This window comes from Agelaius phoeniceus, chromosome 3 (assembly GCF_051311805.1).
Source record: "Agelaius phoeniceus isolate bAgePho1 chromosome 3, bAgePho1.hap1, whole genome shotgun sequence".
In the NCBI taxonomy this organism is placed as follows: Eukaryota; Metazoa; Chordata; class Aves; order Passeriformes; family Icteridae; genus Agelaius; species Agelaius phoeniceus.
The window spans coordinates 81,370,495-81,397,522 of record NC_135267.1 but is presented as its reverse complement, the minus strand read 5'-3'; the positions used below and the strand labels follow the sequence as shown (position 1 = coordinate 81,397,522).

At 38.4% G+C, this 27,028-nt stretch overlaps 1 protein-coding gene across 2 annotated transcripts in view; it reads left to right on the top strand.

Moving 5' to 3' along the window:
• CRIM1 (cysteine rich transmembrane BMP regulator 1) overlaps nucleotides 1–27,028 on the top strand; it is a 175,778-nt gene that overhangs the window by 41,126 nt on the left and 107,624 nt on the right. The window contains exons 3-4 of one of the 2 annotated variants that reach the window (XM_077175737.1): nucleotides 12,525–12,680; nucleotides 13,896–13,996. The exons of the other annotated variant lie outside the window; for it this stretch is intronic. Coding sequence (XP_077031852.1) covers nucleotides 12,613–12,680; nucleotides 13,896–13,996 — 169 coding nt within the window. The 5' untranslated portion in view covers nucleotides 12,525–12,612. The remainder of the gene's footprint in view (nucleotides 1–12,524; nucleotides 12,681–13,895; nucleotides 13,997–27,028) is intronic. 2 annotated transcript variants of the gene reach the window in all.

Genomic DNA, 27,028 nt, shown 5'->3' with positions numbered 1-27,028 from the left:
AAGGGCCAGGCTTACTGGGCTCTGAAGATAAGTGGAGTTATCCCACAGTTGATTTTAATGCAATGCTAGTGAGGTTATTGGAGCTGAAAAGAAAATAGTGAATTAGTACTGCGAACTTACTGGCATCTTCTTGGAGCTATTAAAAGTCATATGTATTTAACTTGTATCCACTTTCAGATGTCTTGAAGGAGAAAGAACCACTTTGGCCACACATGTCAAATGAGGAGTGTGTTAAAGGCTGGCACGTATGTCTTTAGCCCTTAGTTTGCTGAAAGTTACACAGTGACCCTTTCCCGAGCAGTTTGTCTCTTGCACTGATGCTACTGGGAGAATGCCCATTAGTAGCTCTAGCTGTAAACAGCATTGATTTCTGCTTTGATATATCTAGTTGGTACCCATGCCATCTTACTGCTTCTGATTGGGAGCAAAGGGCTTTATAGTCAGCTGCAAGAAGAAGCAAACAGATTCAATGCAAGACAAGTCCTTTTTTTATTTTCTCATTTTTCTTAGAAAACATGAAAAGTCTGCTTAATTGCTTTCTTCCCTCTTCCTACTCCTCTGAGTTTTTCAGAAAATTGTAGTGGTAATATTCTTGTAGGTTTCTGTGCAGCTTTTATTTCCCATTCTACCTTTCCCCTTACGATTTGGAAAAGTGGCATTTCCCTACTCTGGCAACACCTGATTTTCCTCCTCAAAGGAATTATATGGATACAGTGAATAACTTCTATTTATGTGTGAAATTTCCCATATGGAGATGATCAAAAGACATTAACAATAAAATAGTGCGTGATGTGATATGGAAGTGCCATAGTTACTGGTACTCCATTGCATGCACAGGGAACCATTAGCAATCTGGCTAATAATTGATAGCTTTTAGATGATTATAGCTAATGGTGATTGTTATAAATTATGCATAGACCTCAAAGTAAAAAAAAATACTCTGAGGCCAGAAATTGTTTCAGATATATATCCTACTTAGAGTAAGGGAGAAAAGACAACTGGTTAGTTAGGAAAAATTTGAAGTTTTGCAGAAAGCAGTAGAAAATAGTTGGTGACTGATATGGAATGAGAAGTACTGCAAAGTGATTTAAAAATGAAAAAAAAAACAAACCCACAACAAAACCCAATCCTGAAGTCTTAAGTGATGACGCATGCAGCCAACTTCCTAAGAAACAAGAAATGCCCACTGTAACCCACTACACTGGGCTGAAATGATGTTTGTTCAAGAAAAATCTCACACATAACACAGAAGATTATTTAGTGCTAAGAAGTAAATGTAGCTGAAGTAACATTTTGAAAGTGTTCTGTTTGCAGGCTGCTTTCCAGGCAGACAGATTTGGTGTTTGACCACACTTCTGTGAAGCATGTTTTCCATGTGTTGAACTGGAGTGGCACTTGCTGCAATTTGTTGTGACTCTGTTGGGCCCACTCTCCCACTGGGCATCTCTCTGAAGAACTGTTTGCTGCTTTCTTTGTAGCTCCAGTCAGGCACCTGGAGCCAGCAGTTAGAGCAGCACTGCCAGTAAGGGGTCACCTGCTGCCATCAAGGCTGTAGCCACCATGCTTTGAGGCTGGTAGTCTACTGTGTTATTCATTGGGTTGCTGCTCTTCTTTCCTTAATCTTCTTTTTTGCTGTCACTGTAGCCTTCAGAAGTCCCTGTGGTTTTTACCTCCACTACCAGTTTCAAATACAGCTTTGGTTTTCTTGTTGTCATCCTAGTGTGTCTGAGCAATTGTCTCTGAGTAGCCCAAGTCCACATACACTTTATTTTGAGCTTATACAAATTACTCAGGAAGTGCCTGGGAAAGGTTGGGTTTGCTTAGACTGTTGGTTATTGTATACTGAATGTGTGAATTTGTCTACACTAGAGGCTGAGAAAAACTTTAGCCTTTTTTACAGGGACAGCAAATTTTAATAAATATTTGCAACAGGGGAGTTAGCTATCTTTCAGGTACACAAGAGCGGAAGAGGCTTTTCTAAAACTCAGTATTAAAATTTCAGTGAAAAGCATTATTGTAGTTGGTTTTTGTTCCCAAGATATTATGATACATTTTCTTCCTTGATGACATTGTATGGAGAAAAATATTCATGGTTGAAGTACACTTAAGAGCTTTAGAAAAGCATAATTTGATAAATTTTATCAGTAATACAAACAAAAGGCCAGATCATGAGTGTTTGGGAGTTACTTGCTTAGTACCAGTCCTAATTGTATTGGTTTTGGCATTGACAAGGAACTGGTCTTATTCCAGCATATGTGAAAATCTATGAAAGAAAATGACAACTATTGTCTAAAAGTTTAACTATCTTTTCATGCTTTCCTAGTAAATTCAAGCATTCAGAAAGTTTTAACTGTTTTGAGCAGACGATGTGCTATACATGATGAAGGCAAGCAAGAGAGCCGTGTTGTGCCTGGGTGTGTGACTAATAAACACTGCAGGGCAGAGCAATACTTCCTACAATCAGTTGCTCAGCAAAAGATTCAGATTAAAGCATTTTTTGAGGCTTCTCTCATGGAGATTTACTACCTTGTGTGTACACTTGAGGGAAGAACTCTGTGCTTTGTAGCTCTTCTTCCATTTGATTTTTGCATTGACTTGGTAATTTGTAGTCTCCTCATTGTTTTCATTGGCTATAATTTACTTCAACAATTCTTCATACTTGATTTATTAAGTAGGTGATAGGAGCTGTATAGGTAGTTCATGAGTTATATACTGTTAAGCAAGATAGGAAAGAAGGGTGGCAAAAAGTGAGTTTGTTTTTTTAATGTTGACAGTTATTCACTTAGCTCTTCAGGAATACTGAGTAATTAACACTTGCTTAACACAGACTTATTAATATAATGAAGCAGGACTTCAAGTGCACTAGAAGCTGAAATAGAGGTATTGGACAGCAGCATAAGTATAAGGAAGGGCAATGCTAAATGCTAGAAAGTTGGATGCTGCAGTACCAGTACATTGGGATACTGTGCCATTAAAAGAGTAGATTTTTGTATTGCAATCAGTTCTGGAAGTGGCAGGATACATATTAATGCTTGCACATGATTATGAGTTGTGCAAGAAGTAAGGTATATAATATATGTCCAGAGAAACCAGGAGTTTCTGACCCTGCTGCTTATATTTTGGAGGGAGGCAAAAGAGAAAGAAATTGTTAAGGGAGGGGAAGGGGAGACTAAAAACTGATTATTTAGTGAACAATGTAATGTCCGTTGGGACACAGTTGGAAGGGCATACTGTAATTAGATCATTTGACCTGGAATAAAAGATCTTTCCTGAAGCCCTCCTGAGAGTCAAGGTTTTCATCTTCCTTCACTAGTTTTTCCAAATATATATATACATGGCATCTATTCATATTGAGAATTCAGAAATAGGCATTTTAGCTCTGATAAATCATAATTGTTAGTTCATGTATCTCCTACTTTTTATAATCAGTTTCTTGTGGCAATCTCTGCACATAGAAGTAAATGTATTTTTTTTGCAGTTTCAGAGCTCCCTGTTTTTAAAGCAAGTATGTTTCAATGTGTGTATCAGACATATTTTTAGGATGTGAAAGAACAGTTTATGCCATTTAAAACTTTCTGACTTGGACTGTAACATAGATCTAGCAGTAGCTTACAGGAAAATAGTGTTCTGGAAACTGCATCATTTAAGGAAATTTGGCACTTAAACTAAATGTTAAGGACATAGTAAAATTATTCATGCAGTTGCATTGCTCAATAATTATAAATTCCTACTTCTGGGGTTGCTTAAGAAGAGGTCTTAAGATTTTAATTGATAGTTAATCATCTTAAAATCATACTCCAATTCTTAGTTTCTAAATTTTTGGAAGAATGTTTATGAATGGAAGGAGAAATATTTTCAGCACCAAGCGGAACATTTTGGAGAGGACAAGCCAAGACACAATGGAGAAAATGCTTAGTACTCATTTTAAGGATTCTCCTGTTAAGTTGCTAATCATGTCAGGCTTCACCTTGTGCTGCAGTACAAATGTAGAGAACATAGTGCTGCCTATAACAGGTTTAACTCTGAAACAGTAGAAATTAATGAAACCCAGACACCTATTTCTTGGATACTACTCTAAAAGAAGGGGAGGTCTTATATTTGGAGTAGTAGTTCCAGTAGGGTCATTAATTATGCCTCATCTCCTACATAGTTTTAGTTGGTAGAATTCAGCATACTTACAGGTTACTGCATTTTCCAACACCAGATTCTTGTACCTTAAGCTGGAAGATACCATCCAATCTGACCTCCGGCTTAGAATGACAATTATAATTTTAGCCAGTGAAACTTAATTGAAGAGACTAATAGCAGGATTACTCAGATGCAATAACCAGTGAAAATACTCAGATGCAGTACACACCATAAACCATAGAACTCATTCTTTCCCAGAAAACCTTTAAATTGAAATTCAGGCCTTCCTTACTCTAAGTTGAAAATGGGCATTCAGGCTAGTTGTGTTCAGATTATGTAATAAAAGCAAGGGTGCTGGATAAAAAATTGCATGTTTGTAACATCAAAACTTAAGCTCTTAATAATTTTAACATTTTGGAAAGAGAAGCAAAGATCCTTTTTCTACTTGCTGTAATAGGTTTTTTGGTTTGGATGCTTTGAGGTAGAACTGTCCTGTACCATGCTTATAGTAAGTCTCACAAAATGCTAAGTTTTAACTTTAACAATAGATTATGTAAGAGTACAAAATATGAAGTCAAACTTTATACCACAAGAACTCATGTCTGCATGATGAAATATTAACATCAATGGTTTAGAATCAGATCTATTCTGTCTTGCAGAGTTTTGCTTTCCAACCAGGCAGTTTTCACAGGCTTTCTGATTTGTGGTAAGCCTTCTCAAATCCCTGCCGAGACCTTGAGAAGATCCTGCTGTCTTTTCCACATCTGTGGCTGGTTTGTTCTCCTGTTGTGTGCCTTCTCAGGGATCTCCTGGGCTTGCTGTGTCTCTGCCTGTCCGCTGTCTCATCCTGAGACTGTGGCAGCTTCCCCTGGCTGGGTATAGTTAGCTGCCTCCAGCAAAAGGGGAACTTTCTCTTTTTCATAAGATCTCACCTGAAAGAGTTCAACACACTGGACGCAGCAAACATGCAATCTTCTTCATGTTCTGTACCAAATGCTGAGTGTTTTTTTAATTGATGAATAGCTCACTCAGCACTGAGTACTACAAGTGCAGTGAGCTCAGAGTGAGCAGAGCACTGCTGGGGATACCCCTGCACATTCTGGGATCCCTGACTTCCATATAGGAAGAACATAGCTGAACTAATGAGCACTTGACAGGTTGATCTGTTGTCTCTCTTTTCTGATTGTATAGGAACCTGGCAGAATTCCCCAGAGACTGCAGTCTGCCTTGGGTTGCTGCAGCGGCCCCACAGCACTGCAGCTTATGGTTCACTACAGGGTGGTTGCTTTGTGGTGAACCATAGGAAGCCTGGCTTGAGACTGTTGCCAGCTGCAGTTTCCAATGCTGGTACAGCTCCAGAGGCAGGAGAAAGGCAGGGTTCTACAAATAGTAAGACCAAGGAAATGACATAAATCTAAAAATCAGTTATCTAAAATAAACCGCATCTTTTTCCATTGCAATTTCTCACCAAGGCTTTGTAGTAATAGCCTGTTCCCAAGTGTTCTATTTCTGAAGAACCTTTTGCTTCCACAAAGAATTAGTATCTTCAGCCAAAGCTTGAACCTTCCCTGTGATTATTAAATATGAGATGAATTCCCTACCAGTCTCTCCTCTGTTGAGGACTTCAGTTCTTTTTTTGACAGGGCAGGAGAACAGAATGGTTGACTACTTTTGAAGCGTAGTCAACCATTCTGTTCTTCTGCCCTGTCATCTATCCTACTGTTTCAAAGTGCATACTTACAAGCTGGTTTGCCTTGAAAGCTTAATTTTATTGAAATTTGCCTGATGTGACTGGACAGGAATCTTGAATTACAGAAGATAACAATTTTAATATTATACCATCACCATAGTCTTGTGCTGTAGTCATATGCTCATGAATAGTTCTTTCACTTTATTTTACCTACAGTATGTATTAAAAACCAATATTTATTTGTTGTTTTGAGTTGTTGTGATCAAATATAGCAGTTAAATAGCTTGATCAATGTGGCTAGCAAGAAAGACAGCCTGCGTTTGATGGTGTGTTTTGAGGTGGTGTGCTTTTTTGATTTTTAAAAGGGCATTGCCATAATGCAAGCCTGGATGAGCATCTCAAATTGCATTAAGGGTTATACAGATTAAAAACAAGCATCTTTTTCTGTTCAACTTATATAGAAAGTAAGTGCAGGATGCCAACAATGTGAAACTGCAAATAATTAGTGGAAATCTGGTTAGCATGACGGCTAACATTGGAAATGTAGAAGTGACATGATTTGTATTTGGTATCTTAGCAAGACCTTAATAAGGATTTAGAGATAATGACACTGTGGGACAGTCTAGCAATCTGAGGGTGGCAGCTGCACTTTTTGTGAGAGTGACCGTTTGTCCTTCAGCCTTTCTATTTAATTATCTTTCCTTTTTCTCTTTTGCTTAGGCTATGGTTACAGTGAGACAGAAGTAATAGATCTGAATAATTATTCTAATTTAATATTCATTATTGAATATTAAGCAGGTCATTTTAAATACAGGTCATTTGAATTATAGATTGCTTTTGCATGGCAGCAAACTAAACCTTTCCTTAGGTATTGGTGTTAGATGTGCAGTCTGCTTATTTTTGTTTTGACTTGCTCTTAGTGCATAGCTCTTGTTTTTTAATCAGTTCAAGAACCTTACTAATGGTAACTAACTTGTGCTCTTACGAAAAGGTTCCTAGATGTGTTTGTAACATTTTTTTGAATTGGAAAAGTTCATTCTAACTTCTTCAGTGGGTTCAGTGTATAAAGAGAAGTATTATGGCTATTTTTATTACAATTCTGTAGCGAGACAAAAGATCCCATTGAATGGGGCATGTACATGGATTTTAAAGATGAAGGTGCAAAAGATCTAGAACCTGCAAGCTAAAACTTAAGAAAAAAATTCATTAATGTTAAGGCTGGTTAAGCTTTAAATTAGTATTTTTCCTGTTACTCGCAGTTTTAAAGTCAAGCTCTGGGTAACTTTCTAGAAAGATTCATAGGCTTACTTGGAGACAATAGCTGCTTGTTTGTTTTGGTAGGGTGGTATATGAGTGTTACAAAAGTCAATTTATATAATACCAATTCTTCCACTTGGTATTGAAATAGTTTGGGGATCCATATGTATGAATGATTACAAAATTTATTAGAATGGAGTGTAAAGCAAGGGACTAATGGTCTACACTACTGAAGACAAAGTCATCTGGACTAGTCAGCATGGATTCACTGTGATGAAGTCATGCTTGACCAACTCAATAACCTTCCATAATGATATGATTGGCTTGGTAGATGAGAGGAGAACAGTGGACAGTTGCCTGCTTTGGCTGCAATAAGGCTTTTGGCACTGCTTCCAATAAGATCCTCATAGAGAAGCTGATGAAATATGGGCTGGCTGAGCAGACAGTGAGGTAAAACCTGGTTAAATGGCCAGGTCCACAGAATGGTGGTCATTAGTTCAAAGCCTAGCTGGAGTCTGGCAGCTAGTGATGTACCCAGGAGTGAGTACTGGAACCAGTCCTGTTGAACATCTTCATTAATGATTTGGATGATGGGGCAGATTTGTTGATGATACAGAACTGAGTGGATTGGCTAGTGACATGACACCAGAGGGTCATGCTGCCACCCATAAGGACCCTAACAGCCTGGAGAAATGGGCTGGCAGGATCAACAAGGTGGAATGCCAGGTCCTGCATCTGAAGAGCAAAAACCCCAGACAGCACCAGCATATGCTCAGGGCTGCCCAGCTGGAAAGCAGCTTGGCAGAAAAGGCTCTGGCTGTTTGGGTGAGCATGGGTCAGATCTGAGCCCTTGCAGCAAAGACTGATGGTACCTTGGGGCTGCATTAGAGTGTTGCCACCAGGCAAAGGGAAGGAGATCCTTTCCCATTACTCAAGCCTGATGAGGCTATACCTGGAGTATTGTGTCCAGCTCTGGGCTTCCCAAGAGAGCTGTGGCCGTAGCACAGTGTCCATCCAAGAGGACAAAGACAGTTAGTGACTAGAGCATGTCTCTCATGATGAAAGGCTCCAGTCTTTCCTGAGCCTTCTCTTCTACAAACAGAACAGTCCTCTAGGCTGGGACTGTTCTGTTTGTAGAAGAGAAGGCTCAGGAGTGGTCTCCACAATTATTACCTGAAGGGATGGCATAGAGTAGACAGAGCCAGGCTCTTTCCAGTGATGCCCAGTGACAGCACCAGGGGCAATGGTCACACACTGAAGCACAGGAGATTCCCTCTGAACATCAGGAAACACTTTTTCATTTTGAGAGTGACCAAGTGCTGGCAAAGGTTAAACCAAAGCCTTTATCCTTAGCAATACACAGAAGCCATCTAGATGTGATCTTGGGCAGCTTGCTCAGGATGGCCCTGCTTGAGTAGATTTGGACCTTGTGTATTTCTGTCTTCCTGATTTAAATAAAATAATACAACTGACTTTGTTCTATAGAAGAAAAAAATAAAAGAATTTATTAAAAATAAAAGGCTGTTTGCAAGGGCTTTTATGCTGTCATCCCCACAACTGTGAACTTCAACATAGGTCTTCAAGGAACAGGATGAGTGATATATTTATTGTTTGGGTGAAAAAAATGCAGTGTTTACTGCAGGGAAAATTTTCTAGGGTAGGCATGTAAGACAGGAAGGCACTGGCTGTATCATACTGTTCTTTCCTTTGAACAAGGAGACTAATCATTGTTGTCAGTCCAACTTTTAAAATAAAGCCTTAAGGATTTTTCTTCTGGGAAACAATTGTAGAGCAGTAGAAATAACATCCAATTCAGAAATTGTTATAATCATGAGATAAATATTTTAATATATTATTCTGTATTCTTAGCATGCTCCCATCTTAGTATCGTCAAACTGCAAGTCTTCTATTATGTATAAATATTAAAGCTGCATTCTGCAATAAATTATTGCTTTAAAAGTTGTATTAGAATGCCAAAATATTGCAAGAAAATTACCATTTCCCAAATAGCTTTCATGTATTTTTTGAAAGGTTATTACAATCTCTTGCCCTAAAACCTTGGGTGAGAAACATTTAATTATTATTCTTTAGAGTGTGACTTGATTTTCATACTATTACCATTCAGATTTGGAAGAAAATTGACTCTTAGTAATGTGTCTCACCTCATACATAACATCCAGATTTTAATTTCATAGTTCAATTGAGATATTCTTTTCATGTTTCAGAACTGTAGAAGTAACCATGAAGTCATGAGAAATCCAGCCGTTAAAGCAAAATGTTTGAAAATATAGATCAACATTTTATCTGCATGTGTCCTTTGGGAATGGAAAAAGTCCAACAAATGTTGATATCTAAAATTAATTTTTCCAAGAAAATTGGTTGCAAGTAAATAGGGAGTACCAGCAAGAGCTTTCTTGTTGTTCTGGTTTTGGGGTTTTGTACCTCTCTCCCTGCTGTTTTTCATGAGTTGTCCTACTTTGCCTCATCAATCTTTTGGTGTTTTTCTGGTTCACCGAAAGTGCTACGGAGTTTCGCATTTTTACAGGGTCAAAATTCTGTCTTGCACAGTAGACTAAACCTTAATTTTCTGTTATTATAGTGATAGCTGCTTTAAAATCAAAAAGATGAAAGATACTGTAGTTTTTTAGACTGTACTTCTCCATTAAGTTCTTAATCATTTAATTCATGGAGCTAATTTAAAGTTAAGAAAGTATTGTAAGACTACAGTATTCTTTTTTTCAAAATGCTTTTCATATCATGCTGACTTGTTCCAGTAAGGGAACTTCAGTGGGACAAAAATAATGTTTTATTGTGTGAGAAGTGCCTTAGACACCTTGTTTCTGAACTTTCTTCATTAAAGCTTCATTGAGGAAGGTGTAAAAATCAAGTTGTACTCACTCACTTTTTTCATTTGCTGCTTGCCGTGTAACCTTAAAGGATGTTCTGAAATTATCATCTGCCACTAGGCTGTATTACAGTATTTGGAGGTTGACAAAACTTCACTTAGTGAGGGCACTTGAACTTGCTTCTATGCCTCAAGTAAAAGGCCTTCAAAAAGTAGCCCTGCAGAAGAGCCATAAAGAGTTTAAAGCTGTCCCTTTAACTGTAGTTGCAGCAGTTTAAATTGCCAGATGACTAATGGTGAGCCTTCCAGCATGGAGTTTCTCTCCTCTGATGGCTGAACATCTCCTCTCAGCCCTCTTCCAGTTGTCTCTTCTGATCAGCCCTTTCTGACCCCTCCTGCAATTTCTCTTCTACACTGCAGCTCTTGCCTTCTCCCATACACTTCTGTACATGGCGCAAACAAAGTTCATAAATAAAAAATACAATTATATATTTTCTCCCTACTTCTAGATTACTTAAAACAGTCTCTTTCATAGCAGACTTATGCTGTCTAGCAGCACTGCAGCATCTCTTTTAGCCTTGGTATGGTTATTAGCATACAAACATAAGTTTAGTGCACAGATTACTCATAATACTAAAAATATGAGCAACTGATTAAACTGTTCCTTTCTAGAGTACTTTGTTCTTGCATCATAATCTATTTTACCATGTCTCTATTTGAAGAAAAGCCCAGAAAACCTACACATACATACATACATAGTGGTACATCTGTTCTTTGAAAGAGTTGAAGATTTTACTGGGCTGTTTGGATTAGGATAGTTTCTGGTAGGTGCAATTGTAATACATTCTGCACATTTTTTAGTGCATCAGAAGTGTGGATATGTTCCATTGTGGTTAACAGGGAAAGTGGGGAAGATGATCCAGGTCACCAAAGGTCTGAAATGCCTTTGCAGATGTCCAGACTTGTCCATAGTGTTATGTCAGGATGGGGAAATTAGGTTCATAGGTCAGATACTTCAACTGGATGCCTCGAGTTGAGCATGTGTAGGTGACACAACCTCCTTGTCATTGTTAGAAAAGCTCGTGTTGTGTTTTACGTTTTTCTGCCTCTTTTTGCATCTTCCATGGCACCTGCACTAGGCAAAGAAAGATGCATGATATGTAATTAACAACTAAACACGTGGTGACTGCCAACTATTCTAAAAGGCAAAAGAGTATTGAACGAAACAAAAACCAAAACTGACAACAAACAAAAAAAATCCTACAAACCCCCCACTCACCCCATCCCTGCAAAAAACCAACCCAAACCCAACAACAAAGAAAAGAAACCACCTTTTCTACTTTTCTGTCTCTCGGGTTACTAGATAATAGCAATAATCAGATACTTTATTCTTCCTTATCCTTAACTTTTAAGAGGGTATTTTCCTGTATTTCAAACTCCATCCTTATTTGACTGGAATTGGCAACCAGTTTAAAACCTCTCAGGTAGAGGTGTTAGCAGATTGCATAAGCTTGAGAAATTCAAATAAAAAAGGATTAATTTGCTTTTAGCACTGGCAAGAAATGCCAGTATTGCTTCTCTTCTCACATTTCCTTGAAGAAATCAAAGTTGACATTGCTGAAATGTGATGTTTTTTCTCCTTAATAGAAAATACTAGTGCTGAAATACAGTGAGTTCTGGGTTAAAGGGCTAAGTTTGCCACTTAGAGGCAACCGAAATACAATTTCAATGGGAAATGATAAAAAAGTGTTAGTTACTATTTCTAATGATGAAATGTAATCTAAACCAGAGACTTTTAATGCTATCTTATTTTGTTGATTGTGAGGGGTTTTTTTCCCTCCTCCTCTGTATAGTCTTTCAACATAATATGCTTTTTATTTTAAAAATTTGAGCAATATCTGTGGCACTTGTGGTTTGGTTTCAAAGAAAACCAGATGTGTGGGTCTGAAATGTGTTTGAAATCAAGATTTGAAGGGCAGTGTGTTGAATTTTTTTTAATGCAATAGGCCAATGCTGCTTGTGTTGATTTTTTTTTTAATGCAATAGGCCAATGCTGCTTTAAAAAAACCAAATTATATTAAAAATCTTTTATCTTGACATTTCCAAGAAGTGAACAGTTTCCATTTGTAAAAGAAAGTAATTGCAGTGGACTATCGAGACCTGAAGAAAAGGTTGAGTCTGTAATAGGCAAGTCTATAAGGTACTGCATTGGTCTCTTGAGAACATGAACCACATATTTATCACTGTTCCCAGTGTTATACTGGGGCAAACCTCTGCAGATGAAAGTGTAGGATTAATGCAGCAAGTAGGCAAAATAAGAGGAAATTAGCAAAAATCAAGTAAATTGGGAAAAAATATTTCTTCACAGGGGTCAGTGTTAAATCAAAATAAACTTGATAAATTGCAGTGAAGAAAATCTAACTTTTGCTCAGAAGTAATATATATATAAAGTAAAATTACTCAGACTATTGCTCAGGCTGCTTTAGGGTAGGAGAGACAGATGAACTTTTGGCTCTGGAAAGGTTGACATGAGCCTTTTGAAGTGAAGGCTGAATCCAAGGTGCTTGTTGCTCTTGACAATCTGTTTCATATTCACCTTTCCAGGTGACAATATGAGCAGATCTCAAATGGAGTATACCCAGGCACTTGAGAAACACTCCAGCCAGAGTGCTGTGAGCCCAGCTGCTTGCAGATGTACCAGGGCTCCTGCCTGGCAGGGGAAATTGCCGCTTCCAGAGGGCAGTTGTTTTTCTGGAATAGGTGAGACCTTGTACTGTTATAAATGCCTTCATTCAGCCTCTTGTCTCTCTTGTGTTTTACAATTGCCTGTTTGTTGGATACGAGAGATAATTAAGTAATTTAAAAGATTAATTGGTTTCATAACTGAATTTGCATTCCAGGGATTCTGGAATTGCAGGAAGCTATTCATGCAAAAAATGCCTTTGTGTTAGTTCTAAATAGCTCTATAAATGTGAGACCTCATTGGTTTTATGACTGTAGCCTTTAAACAAATAACTCATCTGTCTTCAACATGATTAATTATTTTAAACATTTAGGGTGAGATTGATTGTCAAAGGCGATTAAGATTTTTTTTATCTAATATTTTTTCAATACAGGATTTGCAATTTAATTAAGATGTTGCTAACCAGCTGTCTTTTACATGGAAGAAAATATTCTCTTTGTACACTTGTTTAATTAACAGTAGCTATAGGTAATAGATCCATTGAAGGCTTACATTGTAGCACAGACAAAAAAGATTAGTAGTTGAGTTCATAATTTTTTGTGTTTAAACAAAAGGCTATAAACAAACTCATAAGTTCCTTGTCATAGAGCTTATATGGGCAATTTCATCAGTTTTTTATTGATATTGATAGATCTCAAGGCCCAGACTGGGATACTATGCTGTAATGGGTGTCACTTTGTGGTACAGTGTAATCCTCTATAATTTTCTTCTGATGTAATAAGAATTTTGAAATTGGGGAGGGGAAATATTCATATAAACAAATACTACTTGCATTTCCCTTAAGTCCCAGCTTTTTTCAGATAGAGCATGTGTGCTTTTATTTTGGTTTTGCCTTAGATGACAGTAAGTAATTACAAAGACATCATTGTTTTTCTGTAGATTGACTTGTGTGTGGAAATGTTAGTACATGGAATACTGATTTAATTTACTGGATGCAGATTTCTCATAGTTTCTTCTAGTTAGCTTATGTCTCTTGTTCCTGAAGTTAGTTTGTATGTAAACTGAATTTCTCATATAGTTGTTTATAGGCAGGATGTTTCCAGGAATTTCTTTGGGATAAAATCTTCCATTTTATTCAAAACACACTAGACAACAGTTGCTAAGCTTGAGATATGTGATTTGATTTCCTTTCAAGTTTCAAATATATTTCCATAGAATTTAGAATCCAATGAACTTTACCTATCTCATCTTCCTTAAATTCAGTTTCACATTCTGTTCCATTTTGTTTGTAGGTGCTCTCCCCACTTTCCTGGTTGCACAGTGGGACTTTTCCCACTGCTGCTGGTGCCCAGATGGTCTCCTTGCGGGAGGAGCAGCCTCAGCCATTCTGTGGGTGAGTAGAGGCCATTGGGATGGAGGCCTGGACAGTAGTGCCTCTCCTCCTACTTGCCCCTATTCTCTTCTTGCCAGGCAGCTTGTGAATTCCTCTCAAACTCTATCTATTTGGCATGCAGCATTGGAATTTCCCTCCAGCTTACAGGCACAGTGGAGGAGGTCTTTTGACAAAAGTTTTTATCTGGAGAAAAACTCTTAATAGCCTTCCAGTGATGTGGCAGCTCCTGGTTAGTCTGTTAACTGCAGTGAGAAAGAAGCATCCATTCCCATGGGCCTCTCAGTGTCTGGGGTTCCTGCCATCAGAAATCTTGGTCACAAAGCTAAAAGACCACCAAGCGTTACAGGTCATGGGTTGAACATATTCTGGTGCTTCCTCTGTTTCTTCTTCTTCTTCATCGATTTGTCACTGAGGAAATCTGGAGTCCTGCTTTGTTAGTAGGAATTGGTGGAGATGTGCAGGACTGCTAGTTAGAAATGGGTGTGGGAAGAACCAACAAAACTTCCTATTTTTTTAGTTTGGTTTTTTTTTACAGTGGGGCTCCTTTAACCTGTATGTTTTTGGAGGTGCCTAGCTAAAATAAAATCATAGGTTGAAAACATATATTCAGTTCTGCTTCTTCTTAAAGACCGATTTCTTATCTTTTGTCTGAAGTAGTTCAACAAGATACTTGATCACTGATCATGAAGTTTTTCATGTTGGTTGGAAGTGGTGCTTTGAAATGGTGCTTGATTCAACAAGTTAGACAAGCTTTTTCAAACTATCAAGGTTTTGCTTTCCTTAAGTGGTGGGATTAAGTCACCTTCATGCTGAGCATTACTCTGTTAGCTACTAGCTCCATTTAGGATTTGCATAATGCTGTCTTTAAAATAAACCAGTGTAGTTCAAAAGCTATATAGGAGCTGTTAGTACTAAATGAGCATCTGAAAGGTTCATATATTCAAGATTTACTGACAATAATCTGTTAAAGCATTTAGTAAATGGATGCTTAAGTTTGTGGACCAGCACTAGATGATAATTTGTGGTGACTGCAAAGCTACCTAAATGAGAGTCTAAAGAAGGCAGTGGTAAAAGGACAATTGCCATTCCTTAGCATTTTCCATTACTTAAAATAAGCATCTCACATCTACAAAAAATGTGTAAGCAAGCAAAGTAGAATAAGAGGAGACTTCTGAAGTAAATACACTTTGAGGTGGAGAAGGCTTTCATGACATCCGCATAAGTATTTTTGTACTTTATACAAAGATTATTTAATCTTTTTTTTAAGACAAGATCATTTAGAACCTCTGTTCATTTGCCTAATTAAATAGTACTCAAATTTAGGCACTCAACATTTGAATTGACTACTCTGTTATAGAATTCCATGCTATATACAAGGTTGTGGTCAATTAAAGTAGACTCAGTGAATTCTTATTCAGTAAGAAATGTTAAATTCAGATTAAAAACTAATGTATTGTTTAGCAAATGTGATTAACTTTGCTCATGTTCATTTGGAGCTTTTCTCATTTGAAGTTGTAGTTGATATGAAAACTTTGAAGAACTTTCCTCTTCAGTTTCTTGAAACTTTTTATGGCTGATGTTTCTTCAATGCTATCTTGATTGTACATTACTTCTTGTTATCCTTAACTTTTTATTTTTCCTTTATTTTGTTAGGAAAAATCCTTCCAGAAAAATAATTTCAGTTAACATGTACTGTTTGAACTGTTGTCTAGTCCAGTGTTAAATAGTGTATTGCTGCTGTTATAATAATGTTAGAAAGTACAGGAGGTTAGAAAAAAATCAATTACTGATAGCATTTAGGGTAGTAAATCATAACAGATACTATTTGATGATGCTTGTGTCTTGTTCTTTTAATGATTCTGCAGACACCTGTAGTACTGTTTTATGTGTTAATTGATGAGTGGTGGTGGTGTTATAGTAAGAGTGGCTAAGTGGTGACTTGCATTTTTGGGCTTGTTTTTTATATGTCTTGATCAAAAAAGTCACTTAATACTAATTAGAGACTAAGCATTATCAGTACACAAATTACTATTACATCATCATTTTTATCAGTCTTTTTGCTTGATATTACTACTGATTGTGGCTAATTGAATTATATTTTAGATAGATGTAAGACTTGGGGAGGGGTGGGATACTCTTATGTATTAAAGCTGACATGGTGAATAGACAAATACCACATCCACACAGTGAATGTAGATATTTGGTGTCTGTGAAAGGAATCGTCTCTGTGTTAAGTGTCTGATGTGAAGATTTTTAGAATTCCATTACACAATTATGTCCCTTTGCTCTCTGTGGAAAGATCTTTGCAGTATGAAGCTACATACTACACATTTGTCAGAAATGTATCTTGAAAACATTTTTCACTATTAGAATGAAGGCTGAAGGTGGTACGAAAATTGCCTTTGATGCATTTTTTTCAACCCCACCATAAAAAACTGATCAGAGAGAGAAATGGTAGGTGTGTGCTTGTGTTTATCTGCAGTGTTTGACTTCTTAGCGAGCAGCAGGAGTGATTTCTGCTGCAGAGAAACTGATAGTGGGCAGGTGGCCAAAGCTGCTTTGGCTTGCTGAGACGCCACTGAGGAGCAGGATGCTGAGCGAGTCCAGCTCGGGATTGTTTTGGGATAGAAGTGAGCAAGCAGCTGTGCCAGCTTTCCCTCTGCTCCGTGCAAAGCCATGGTGCCAGCTGCCTGCAGCAGCGGTGTGGGCGGTCGGACGCCTTCCCTGGCACTGCCTTCAGGTAGAGATCTGAGCCGTGGCGTTAATCCTCTTCTGTTTACTCTGCCTTGCACCAAGGGAGAATTTTCGCATTTACTGCGTCACTGGATAAAAGCCATTTACACAGTACGATACTCCTTCTCAACTTTATCACCTCGTCCACTCCTTTAAACTTCTCCCAAACTAGGCTTTCGCACATCTGATGGTAAACGTTCTTGGTAGTACAAGACCTTTTTTGATATTGATTTGACCTTGAGGCAGAGTTATGTCAGGCTCTTCAGCTGCCCAGTTAAACTGTCTGCTATTCTAGTCAGCTCTGCGTATTTCGTATCACTATCATCATTAGAAATCGCCGTAGAAGTTAATTTGAATGCTTCTTCTCATACTTTTGTGTGCTTTTATGGACAAACTGGATGAGTTCACTGCTTGTTTGGTTCTGGCAGTAGCATTTAATGCAGAAAGCATATTCTTGGAGCAGGTGTGCGAAATGCGATGAGGGTTGCTTGTCGGGTGAAGGAGGCTGTGACCTGCATGCAGGTTTGTTTTGATGTGTTCTCCATTCATGGCTTCCAGCATGCTTCTGAGCACCACACTCTGTGCCAGGCTGATCAAAACATTGGCTTTTTCTCCATTAGCTGCATCCTTTATTTCTTAGCTTCCTGTGGCTTCTGTGGTGCTGTTGGTCCCATCAGGAGGCCAAGCCAGGACAGTTTGCACAAGGAATGCCTGCGGTCAATGGCAGTGATTCTCTCTTTGCAGCTTTGCCTGGTTGAAGAACAGGATTATTCTTAGTCTTCTCTGTGTTTTGCATTTGTGCCGTTCTTCGTGATCTATCAAACATAATTAACTCTTCCAAAATTTGTGGTACCCCTGAGTAATCCTTCTGTCTCCAGACAAAACCAGTGTTCCTTGTTCATTTATCTTTAGCCACTTCAGTGATGCTGCCCGAGGGAGGCGTTCTTGGTGTTCTCTGTAGGTCCAGTGCAATAGCAAACACCTTTTCTTTTGGTTACAGTAGAGGCCTTTTAATTGATCTTGATACGTGTTTCTTTCTCATCTGCATCTGTGATGATGCAGAGAAATTAGGATATGACTGAAGAGATTTGAATACTCGAGAAACATTTTTCAAAGAGACAGTAGCATGTTTTTTCTGAAGGTACAGGTCTGGTAGCTCTTTCTTTTTCCCAGTGATCTTTATGCTTCTGATTTACTGTTAACAATAATAGGACAAAAATCCACTAGTACATTTCCTAGCTTTTATCAGTAGCAGAAGATATATGAATAATGTAGCAAATTCAATGATGATTTTAATGAGTGGGTTTTCCATAATGTCATGATGTTCTGGGTTATTTTTTGTTTATACGCACACGTGTGTGTGCGTTCATATATATAAACATAAACTAAACTTACAGACCCATCTGACTAAAATTTCATAATGTGATGCAGCACTGTTACATAACCTTTCTAAAGTAGCCCATTGCTTCTATATCATTTCAAAGAACAACTGTATGTACTTCCAATGTTATGCATACTTCAGCATGATCAGAAATACCTGGGGTAAACCAGCGTGCTGGTGAGAAAAATACACTGGTAATGGTCATGGAATAGAGGTGGTGTCTGTTTTACAGATATACCCCAAAGCTTAACTCTCTTAAATTAGTAATACAGTAATTGCTTTTTCGCTGTTGTTATTGTAATCAATGATATTTAGCTTCATTTAATGTACAATAATATTAAGGCAGGCTTCTTTATATGTAATGAAGCTGCTATATGGTGATGCTGAAGGGATTATATGTCCAGGATTGAATACATTTATGTTATAAGCCATTAGCATTTCCAGTTCTCTGAACCTCTGTTTGTATAAACAGAGTGACAGATTTATTGATTAACATTTGTCTCTGTACAAGGTTTAATAATTTCTTTGCTTTCTTCCATCCTTGTAATATAGAGTAGAATATTAAACATTGTTTGTATGTAACATTTGTTTGCAATTTGAATTAGTAAAAATTTTTCCAGGTGACTGTTTGTATATTGCATTTACATTTGTACATATATTTTCTTTTGCTGTTTATGTATGAAGAGATGTTACTGGCTATGCATATGAATAATTTTGAAGCTTTGATTTTTATCATTAATAAGAAAATTATTGGCAAAAATGTTTAAAGAGTAAAATGTTTTTCCTTTACAGCACAGGAAAAATAATTGTAGGACAAATGAAACTCTAAACTTAAAAAAAAATAATGTGAGTAAGCTTCAAGTGTAGCATTTTTTTTTTTTTACTGTTTTGATTTGCTATTCTTAAACAGTGGAAAAAAATAAAGACTATCTAGTTTGGAATTTTTGTTACAAAAATTTCAATTTGACTTGGTATTAAGATGGTGACTTCTGGTATGAGCTTGAAAACTTTGTTCAAGTAGGTTGATTTGATTGTTCCCATATCCATAGAAACTCTAGCATGGTGTCCATGGGATGTTTATCGCCTCTGTTGCTGGATGCAACAAAGAAATAGCGTACACATGGTGTAACATCCAGCCAATTATTTTAGGGCTGTGTACTCTTTCTGCTGTTTGCTTGTTTATTATTCCAGAAGGTATTTCCATACATTTTTCTTCTCTAATAAAAACTTAGTTTTTACCATCTCATATTAAGGAACAGCGCTTCTTAGTTATCATTCTTATCTGTGGCATTTTTACTTTTTCAAAGAAATTGCTGTGCTTTATACTTCATTGGATTAGGGATTTTGCTTCTGCATTCAAACATGTGCGTAGTTGCTTCCATTATATCATGCCTGGTACAGTAACTAAACCCATAATGTAATGGGGAGGGTGCATTTAGTCTTAAATAGTCTCTTTGCTTTTCAGAGCTACAAATTAACTTTCTTGAAATCTGATGCAATTATGTCAAAAGCTTCCTTTTTAATTTTATGCTTCTAAGGATCTCATTTATGAGCAGTTCTTCTCTATGTATTCTCTTCTTACTACATTTTTTCTTATATTTACAATAATGAGTCTTTTACTCAGATTTGGACTGGAACCAACAAGAAACTACTTTAAAAAAAAAAGGTAAAGAGGAGTCCCAGCAGAAAGCAAATGACACAATTCTTGGTGTTTGTTGCCAGCTAGGAGTGTAAACTTACAATGTTTTACTTGTTAGGGTGTGACTGCATGTGTTTACTTCTTTGCCATATGATCTCTAGGGCCTAGCTTGTGATGTAATGTTCTTACAATTAACTTCTACTTTTTAAGAGCACAGTGTTTATTCCATGGCTAATGGAATACCTCAGGTGCAGTACGTAACCTTAACAACCTAGTTGTGTTTGTAATAGTTATGGCTTTTTTTCTGTCAATAAAAAGTTCATCAGGATTTAATTTCGCATCATTTTGTGCTGTTTTATGAAAATGTCTTTGTATGAAAACTGAGTTGACTTTCACTATTATATTGCCGATGCTCTGAGAGTAAATGTATGGTTGTGGGCTTGCCGGTTTTTCTTGAAGTTTGTTGCTGAACCACTGTGGCAATTATAAAGTACTTATTAAAAGTGTAGCATTTTAACACACTTTCCTCATAAAGCTTGGTCCATATGTGTAAGCACAATGGATAACTTTGCTAGCATAATACCAATGAAGTCAACAGAACCAGCAGCAACTGAAGTGGCCTGAATTGTGGTGGCTTAGGCCATTAGGGCACTGTTGTGGTTATTTTCGGTACAGCTGTGCTGTGTGTGACAAACATGCAGGTACACTGGGTGTTTAGTTCTCTGTATATTAGTGACTAGATCAGGACCTTGTTTGTGAAACATGCACCTGCATGTTTCAGGTGCAAATTTAGCATCACTAGCCTCTCAGTTACATTATTGTCTCCAAAAGATATTTCAACAATTATTGGGTTCTGTCTGTCTGTTCTATATCAAACCTTCTTTGAAGCTAAGGATGAGTTCTGGTTTTTGTGCTTCAGCATGTATACCTTTAAACATAGGTAAATGTACCACTTAAAAGTCTTAAGAGGGTGGATGAAGTGTGCTTCCTTGTACTGTTTTGTTTCTTTTTGTGCATGGTATGCTGAGGGGCAAAAAGGCTGTCACACCTGCCCTGATCATTGCTGTACTCTTCTCCTGCATTCTTGGTGGCTTTTCCTATGTGAGAGAGGGAGCAAATTAAACTAGTGTTGAGATAATTTAGCAATTCAGGTATTTTTGTTGCTGAACTTTAAAAATGTAAATTTAAGTGCTTTCTACTACATCTGCTTCTGGACAATTTAAAACCAAAGTAAAAACAACAAAGTGCAATCCCAGAACAAATAATCAGTTTAGGTGGTTTTGGTTTTTTTTTCTTTAAGGGTTTTGTATTAAGTACATTTTAATGTTCATGATTAAGAAAAAATAAACTCTGGGGAACTCTGTACCTCAGATTTAACTTTGACATTGATGATTTTTGTACTTGGAGATAACCAGTAGGGAATCTGTATTCATTATGTGCTTTCTTTTACCAGCTGTCTCTTTAGTATCTGATATGACATTATCTGTCAAAATAGACATTGTTTATAGTTGGCCAGGGTATAAACCATTCAAAAAATGTTTGCAAAAGTTCAGTAGAGATTTAAGAAAAAGCTTTTCCATCAGTGGGCTTTTATACATGAGAAGGCAAGGAAAGATTTCATGCAGTCTTTTAACTCTGTGTTGTCAGGTGTAAGGATTGAAAGCAAGGACAGACTTTTGGGCTCTTTCTTCTCCCCTCAAACTTGGACAGTGCATTGGAAGGAGATTGTTTGTTTGAATTAAATGGAATAGGGATGGGATCTGAAGAAGGGGAGGGAGGAGTATGGAAAATGGAGAGAGCTAGGCAATTAAACATGAGCTGAAGGAATGATGCCCTCATCATTCATTCCACCCCAGACAGGGTGGAATTTAAAAAGGTAGAACTATAACAGTTGGGGGAGTGGTAAGGGCTGATGTTGGAGAGGAGGTGGAGAAGGAAGATATGCAAAAGTTTGTGGTTTTGTACTTCCACTCTCTGCAATTCAAGCTTGGGATAATTGAGAGATTTGTTGTATTTACAATTTACTTACCAAGTTAGTTAGGTCTTGAGTCACTATAATGTTGGTCCAGATAGAAATTCATTACTTCCCCTGCCTTAAAAAGTATTATCATTAGAAAATATTTGCAAACATTGTAAATCTGTGGTGAATCTAAAAAATATTCTTATTCGTGAATTAATACAACTCCAAATGATGCATATTGGTATTCTGTTCTATAAAAAAATGCAACTTCCTAAAAGAAGTGTTGTCTCACAAATCCTTGAATACATGTGGTGCGTGTGGAGTTACATTCAAAAGGATCTGTAAATGCATCTTGTATTTTATATGTTTTTAATAGTCTTCCAGTTGCTGTCATGGAGTAAAATGTTTCTGCATTTACTTATTTACTAGGCAACAGTAGTGGGGCTTGGAAATGCATAAACTAATGTGGATAGAGTTAGTCTGGAAACTGAGTTGTTAGGGAAAGCATTCTGCTGAAAGAAAATATGGTATTTAACTAAATTCTAATTCTCTTTGAATATGTCAGAATAATCAGAAAGGGTTAATCTTTAAAGAGCTGTACTTAAGGGTGGGTAAAGCTGTGTGCATTCTTGTGTGCAAGATAGGATACTCTCTTGCAAGTTGACTTCTGATGTTACCTTGTGCTAGTTTAGAATGGGAAAGAATTGCTTTTCTCCATAGGAGTTTGTATGGGACTATGTTTTGGATTTGTGATGGAATAGTTTTGATAACATACTGGTGTTTTAGGAATTGCCAAACAGCAATTTGGAGCTGGGGCCTTTTCTGTTTCTCATGCTGCCCCAGCAGCCAGTTGTCTGGGGGTGCACAGGAGATGGGCGGGGACACAGCTGGGACAGCTGACCCCAACTTCGCAAAAAAATATTCCACACCATGGGGAGAAGGGGAGAGGTTTGCCAGCACTGCCTCTTCTCTGGGACTGGCTGGAGTTCAATAGGTTGGCTGTTGATGAGTAGTGGTGGGATTTTTGCATCATTTGTGGTGGTTTGGTTTTGTTTTTCTTTGAGGAGTTTTGTTTTTATACTACTCCTTTTTCCTTATTAAGCTGTCTTTATCTCAACCCATGAGTTTTTTGCACTTGTGCCCTTCCAATTCTCTCCCCTTCCCAGCAGTGGGTGGGCAGTGAGCCAGCAGCTGTGTGGTACTTGAACTGCCTACTGGGATTGAACCGTGACATAAACCTTCAGAAATGAACTGAAGTTATCAAAATGAAGTCTTGAAAAGTTTGGCTGATTGTCTGCTGAATGTTTTGAGTTAATATGAAGTAGTAATCTAGATGCTCACATGCTTTCAAGATCTGCTAGTGCATGTTGTATAGATTCCTCTATACCTGCTTTAAGGGTTTGCTTATTTAGTTGGAGACTTCACCATATTTACATTAGGTTTGACATTTTGCCTTCTCTATTTCACTTTGACTTCTTATTCTGGAATCTAAAGTATTACAGGAATCACTTGTTTGATACTACTGCTCATGAAGTTGAATCGCTGTAGTGAAGTTGAGACTGCGGTGAGCCTGCTACAGTTGAAATTTGTCTACTCCACACATACATATTGAAAGATGATATATGGGTGTTGTTTAATATGCATATTGTTTGGGTTTAATATACAAGATTCAAGTGTCCTGTCACTATGTCCTCAGTGTGTTTTCTTTTAAAGTCTAAGCAGTATTTATTTTCTGTTTAAGATAAAAAGAAGATTTTAAGTTTAGAGGAGAGAAAAAAATGTTCCAGCATTCTTGTTCCTCAGTGGTGCATTCACCATTTAGTCTTGTTTAATCTGTGTATAAAAAACCAAATATATTAATTAATACACTAGCTATGTTGTATTAAATATTCTAATAATGTTTAAATATATTATATATAAAGAAAATCAGTACTTGAAATCTCTGAAAAATGCAGAGGTATTAAAAATGTACCAAAATAATTTGCATCTTGCACCGCTGTAAAATAGATCATTATTTTTACCTAACTGTAACACGATAGTGTTATTGAAGCACAGAAATAATGTAGCTATAGCATCTGAGCCTTGTTAGCATAACAAATGTCACCCACTTACTGTTGGCCACTGTACAACTTTATTTTCAGATGATTACTACAGTGCTATGTTTTGTAATAATAGCTGCATCCACAATTGGAGCATCTGAATGACTGGTATTATAGGGCAAACACAGACCTGTGGCTATGGGCACAAATGCAAGTGTATTTGTTTTATTCCAGTGTTTGTCACAACCAAGTCTTTTTTGAAGGTGAAGGCTTTGTAGTGGAAATGAAAATTATTTATTTTTGAAAATCTCGCACTCTTAATTTTTAGTTCTTAGAAGAAGAGAAAATGTAACTGCAGGCTAGTCATTTGTGTTGTTAAACAGAGTGTAGGTGTAAATAATCTGTATCTGTCTAGTTATTCTGTATGGTCATTTTGATTTACCACAACATGTGTGGTAAACCTCAAATGCAATCAAAAGTTTGTGATAGCTGAACTGTGGTTGTTAGTGAAGGTGGGAGTGTGTAGATGGAAGAATGTAGCCCGCTGTATGGAAGTTTGGTGTGTTGGGACTGGCCTCCTCCTTGACCTGTGCAAACATGGCTGTGGTCTTTTCAGACCCGTGTGGACAGGAGTGGGTGTCTGAAGAGGGGCTGCAGTGAGTGAAGATGCAGGACATGGTAACTCCCAGACTGTGCCACCCTCCAGAGTGTTGGGCTTTTTGCTTGGAAACAAATGAGCTTCTAGGATAGCTTACATTTCTATTTAATAGTTAGGGAAAAATTAGTCTTGGAGTTGAGGGGAAGAGTACTATTGTTTCTCCTCAGCTGTTACTCAGTCCAGCACACACCCTGCACACCATCCTCAAGTACTAGAAATAGCAATGCTGAGATGAGAGGGAAGGTTGTCATATCTCACTGTAATGCTTCTGGCACTATCCCCTTATGCCAAATCAAGTCAGTAAATTATTGAAGAACATATGTTAATTCTAGGAGGAAGCTTATTGGTACACTAGTGTCTATATGGCTCTCTCAACTAATGAGTTAAGCTAAGTTCAGAGTTAATATTTAGATCAAGGGCAGAAAAGAGTATCTGATCTGACTCTGTGGAGATTATATTGCATACCAAAACTGTGAAGGGTGGATGACAAAATACTAGGCAGGATTGTTTCCTTCGTAGCCCAAACAAGCTGAAGTTCCTAATAAAAATAATAAATACTTCTCTACAAATTGAGCAGGAAATGTAGTGAAGTACTATGAAAATTTCCTCTTCTTTATTCAGGATTTGTCTACTACAGGTAAAGTTGAATTCAGGTCACAGTTTCAGAGATGGGGAGTGTCTTAACTCCCCACTGCAGTAGCAATTTGTGGACAATATTAATTTCTATTTTTTGCAGTGCATAAGCCTGTGCTACTTCTGAATGCTTGAACAGCTTCAGGAGACATAACTGAGATAGATGGGGGATAAAAACTGAATGCAAGGTTAAAAATACAGGTCTTTGAACTTTCTTTTATCACATTTGTTGCCCATAAACTTCTAACTCCAAAGTAAAATAATTAAAGATTTTGAAGTTTCTGTTTGACTGTTGCCAATGATGGCATGGAAAACCTAGCCTAAAGCGCTTTACTATGCTAAATAGTATACTATTTTACTATACTACAATGCCCCACTGGGGCAATATGTTACTAGTTGTAGAGGTTGTTTTGTCCTCGTGAGAAGCTGATCGGGACAGAAGCGTGCCTGTGGCGGGCAGGAGCGGCCGTGTGTGGCGCCAGGGGCTGGCTGTGCGGGTGCAGGGTGCATGGCGAGCCCGCAGTGTGCCCTGGCGGTGCGGGATGGGTGGCGAGCCCGCAGTGTGCCCTGGCGGTGCGGGATGGGTGGCGAGCCCGCAGTGTGCCCTGGCGGTGCGGGATGGATGGCGAGCCCGCAGTGTGCCCTGGCGGTGCGGGATGGATGGCGAGCCCGCAGTGTGCCCTGGAGGTGTGGGATGCATGGCGAGCCCGCAGTGTGCCCTGGAGGTGCGGGATGGATGGCGAGCCCGCAGTGTGCCCTGGCGGTGTGCAGGGCGAGCCCGCAGTGTGCCCTGGAGGTGCAGGATGGATGGCGAGCCCGCAGTGTGCCCTGGCGGTGTGCATGGCGAGCCCGCAGTGTGCCCTGGCGGTGTGCATGGCGAGCCTGCAGTGTGCCCTGGCTGTCCAGGGTGAATGGCGAGCCCGCAGTGTGCCCTGGCGGTGTGCATGGCGAGCCCGCAGTGTGCCCTGGCGGCGGCGGCCGCCAACTGCAGCCCGGGCTGCGGGAGCCGCGCTTCCAGCCCGCGCACCTTCCCCCGCGCTGCACAGCCTCGGCATCCCTCCTGCCACAGCCGTGCCTCGGCAGGAGCAGGGGAACACCGTCTACAGCCAGGAGATATTTTGTTGTGTCTGGGAAAGAGGAAGAAGGGACTTTGATGCTGTCTTCAGCTTCCTCGTATTTGGCCGCAGAGAAGATGTAGGTGCTTCACCAAGGTGCACAGTGGAAGGATGAGAAGCATCAGGTGTCAGCTGCAACAAAAAGATGCTGAATACGTGGTGGGAATTTCTCGTACTGTGATCCACCCCAAGAGGAAGTGGAATTGCCATCCTCAGGGTTGTCTGAACTCGCCTGGATCTGAGCAGTTGACTAGCACAGGCTTTGCTCAGAGTAGTGGCGGGGACCAGCTGACTTTATGATGTCCAGCTGGACTAGAATTACTCTGCAGTTGGCAAACTTGAAAATGACAGATCCTCACCAAAAGTGGTAGGAGGTCTCAGACTTGCCTTGAAAGTTCTGAAAGTACTTGTCATGGGGAAAATACTCAGAAATTCGACTTAGTGGCACCATTCTTGAGAGCAGTTCTGGACTACTGATTACCTGAAAGGGTTTGTTTTTCTGTGTATGATGTCAGTTGGAATGATAATTTCTGTGAGATGTAAATATATCACAAGGTGATACCTATGAGGCATTAATATATTACATAACCTGATTGGTTTAGCTGCTGTCTATATCTCCTATATCTTTATTCCTAGGATGCATTTGAGATAGGTTGCAAATTTATTCCATAGAACTCACCCTGCTGGGACAGTGGTTGGCTCTTCTTCTACCTTTTCTTAGAAACAACTCCGTTCTTAAAAAATATGTTTGGGAGTGATAAACTAAAATGTGTTTTCTTCCATTCTTGTTTTGTTCAGAATAGCCTGATTCTAGCAAACCATAACTGCATATGGGTCTATAGCTTGGGCCGTAGTGGTTAATTTAAATAAGAGG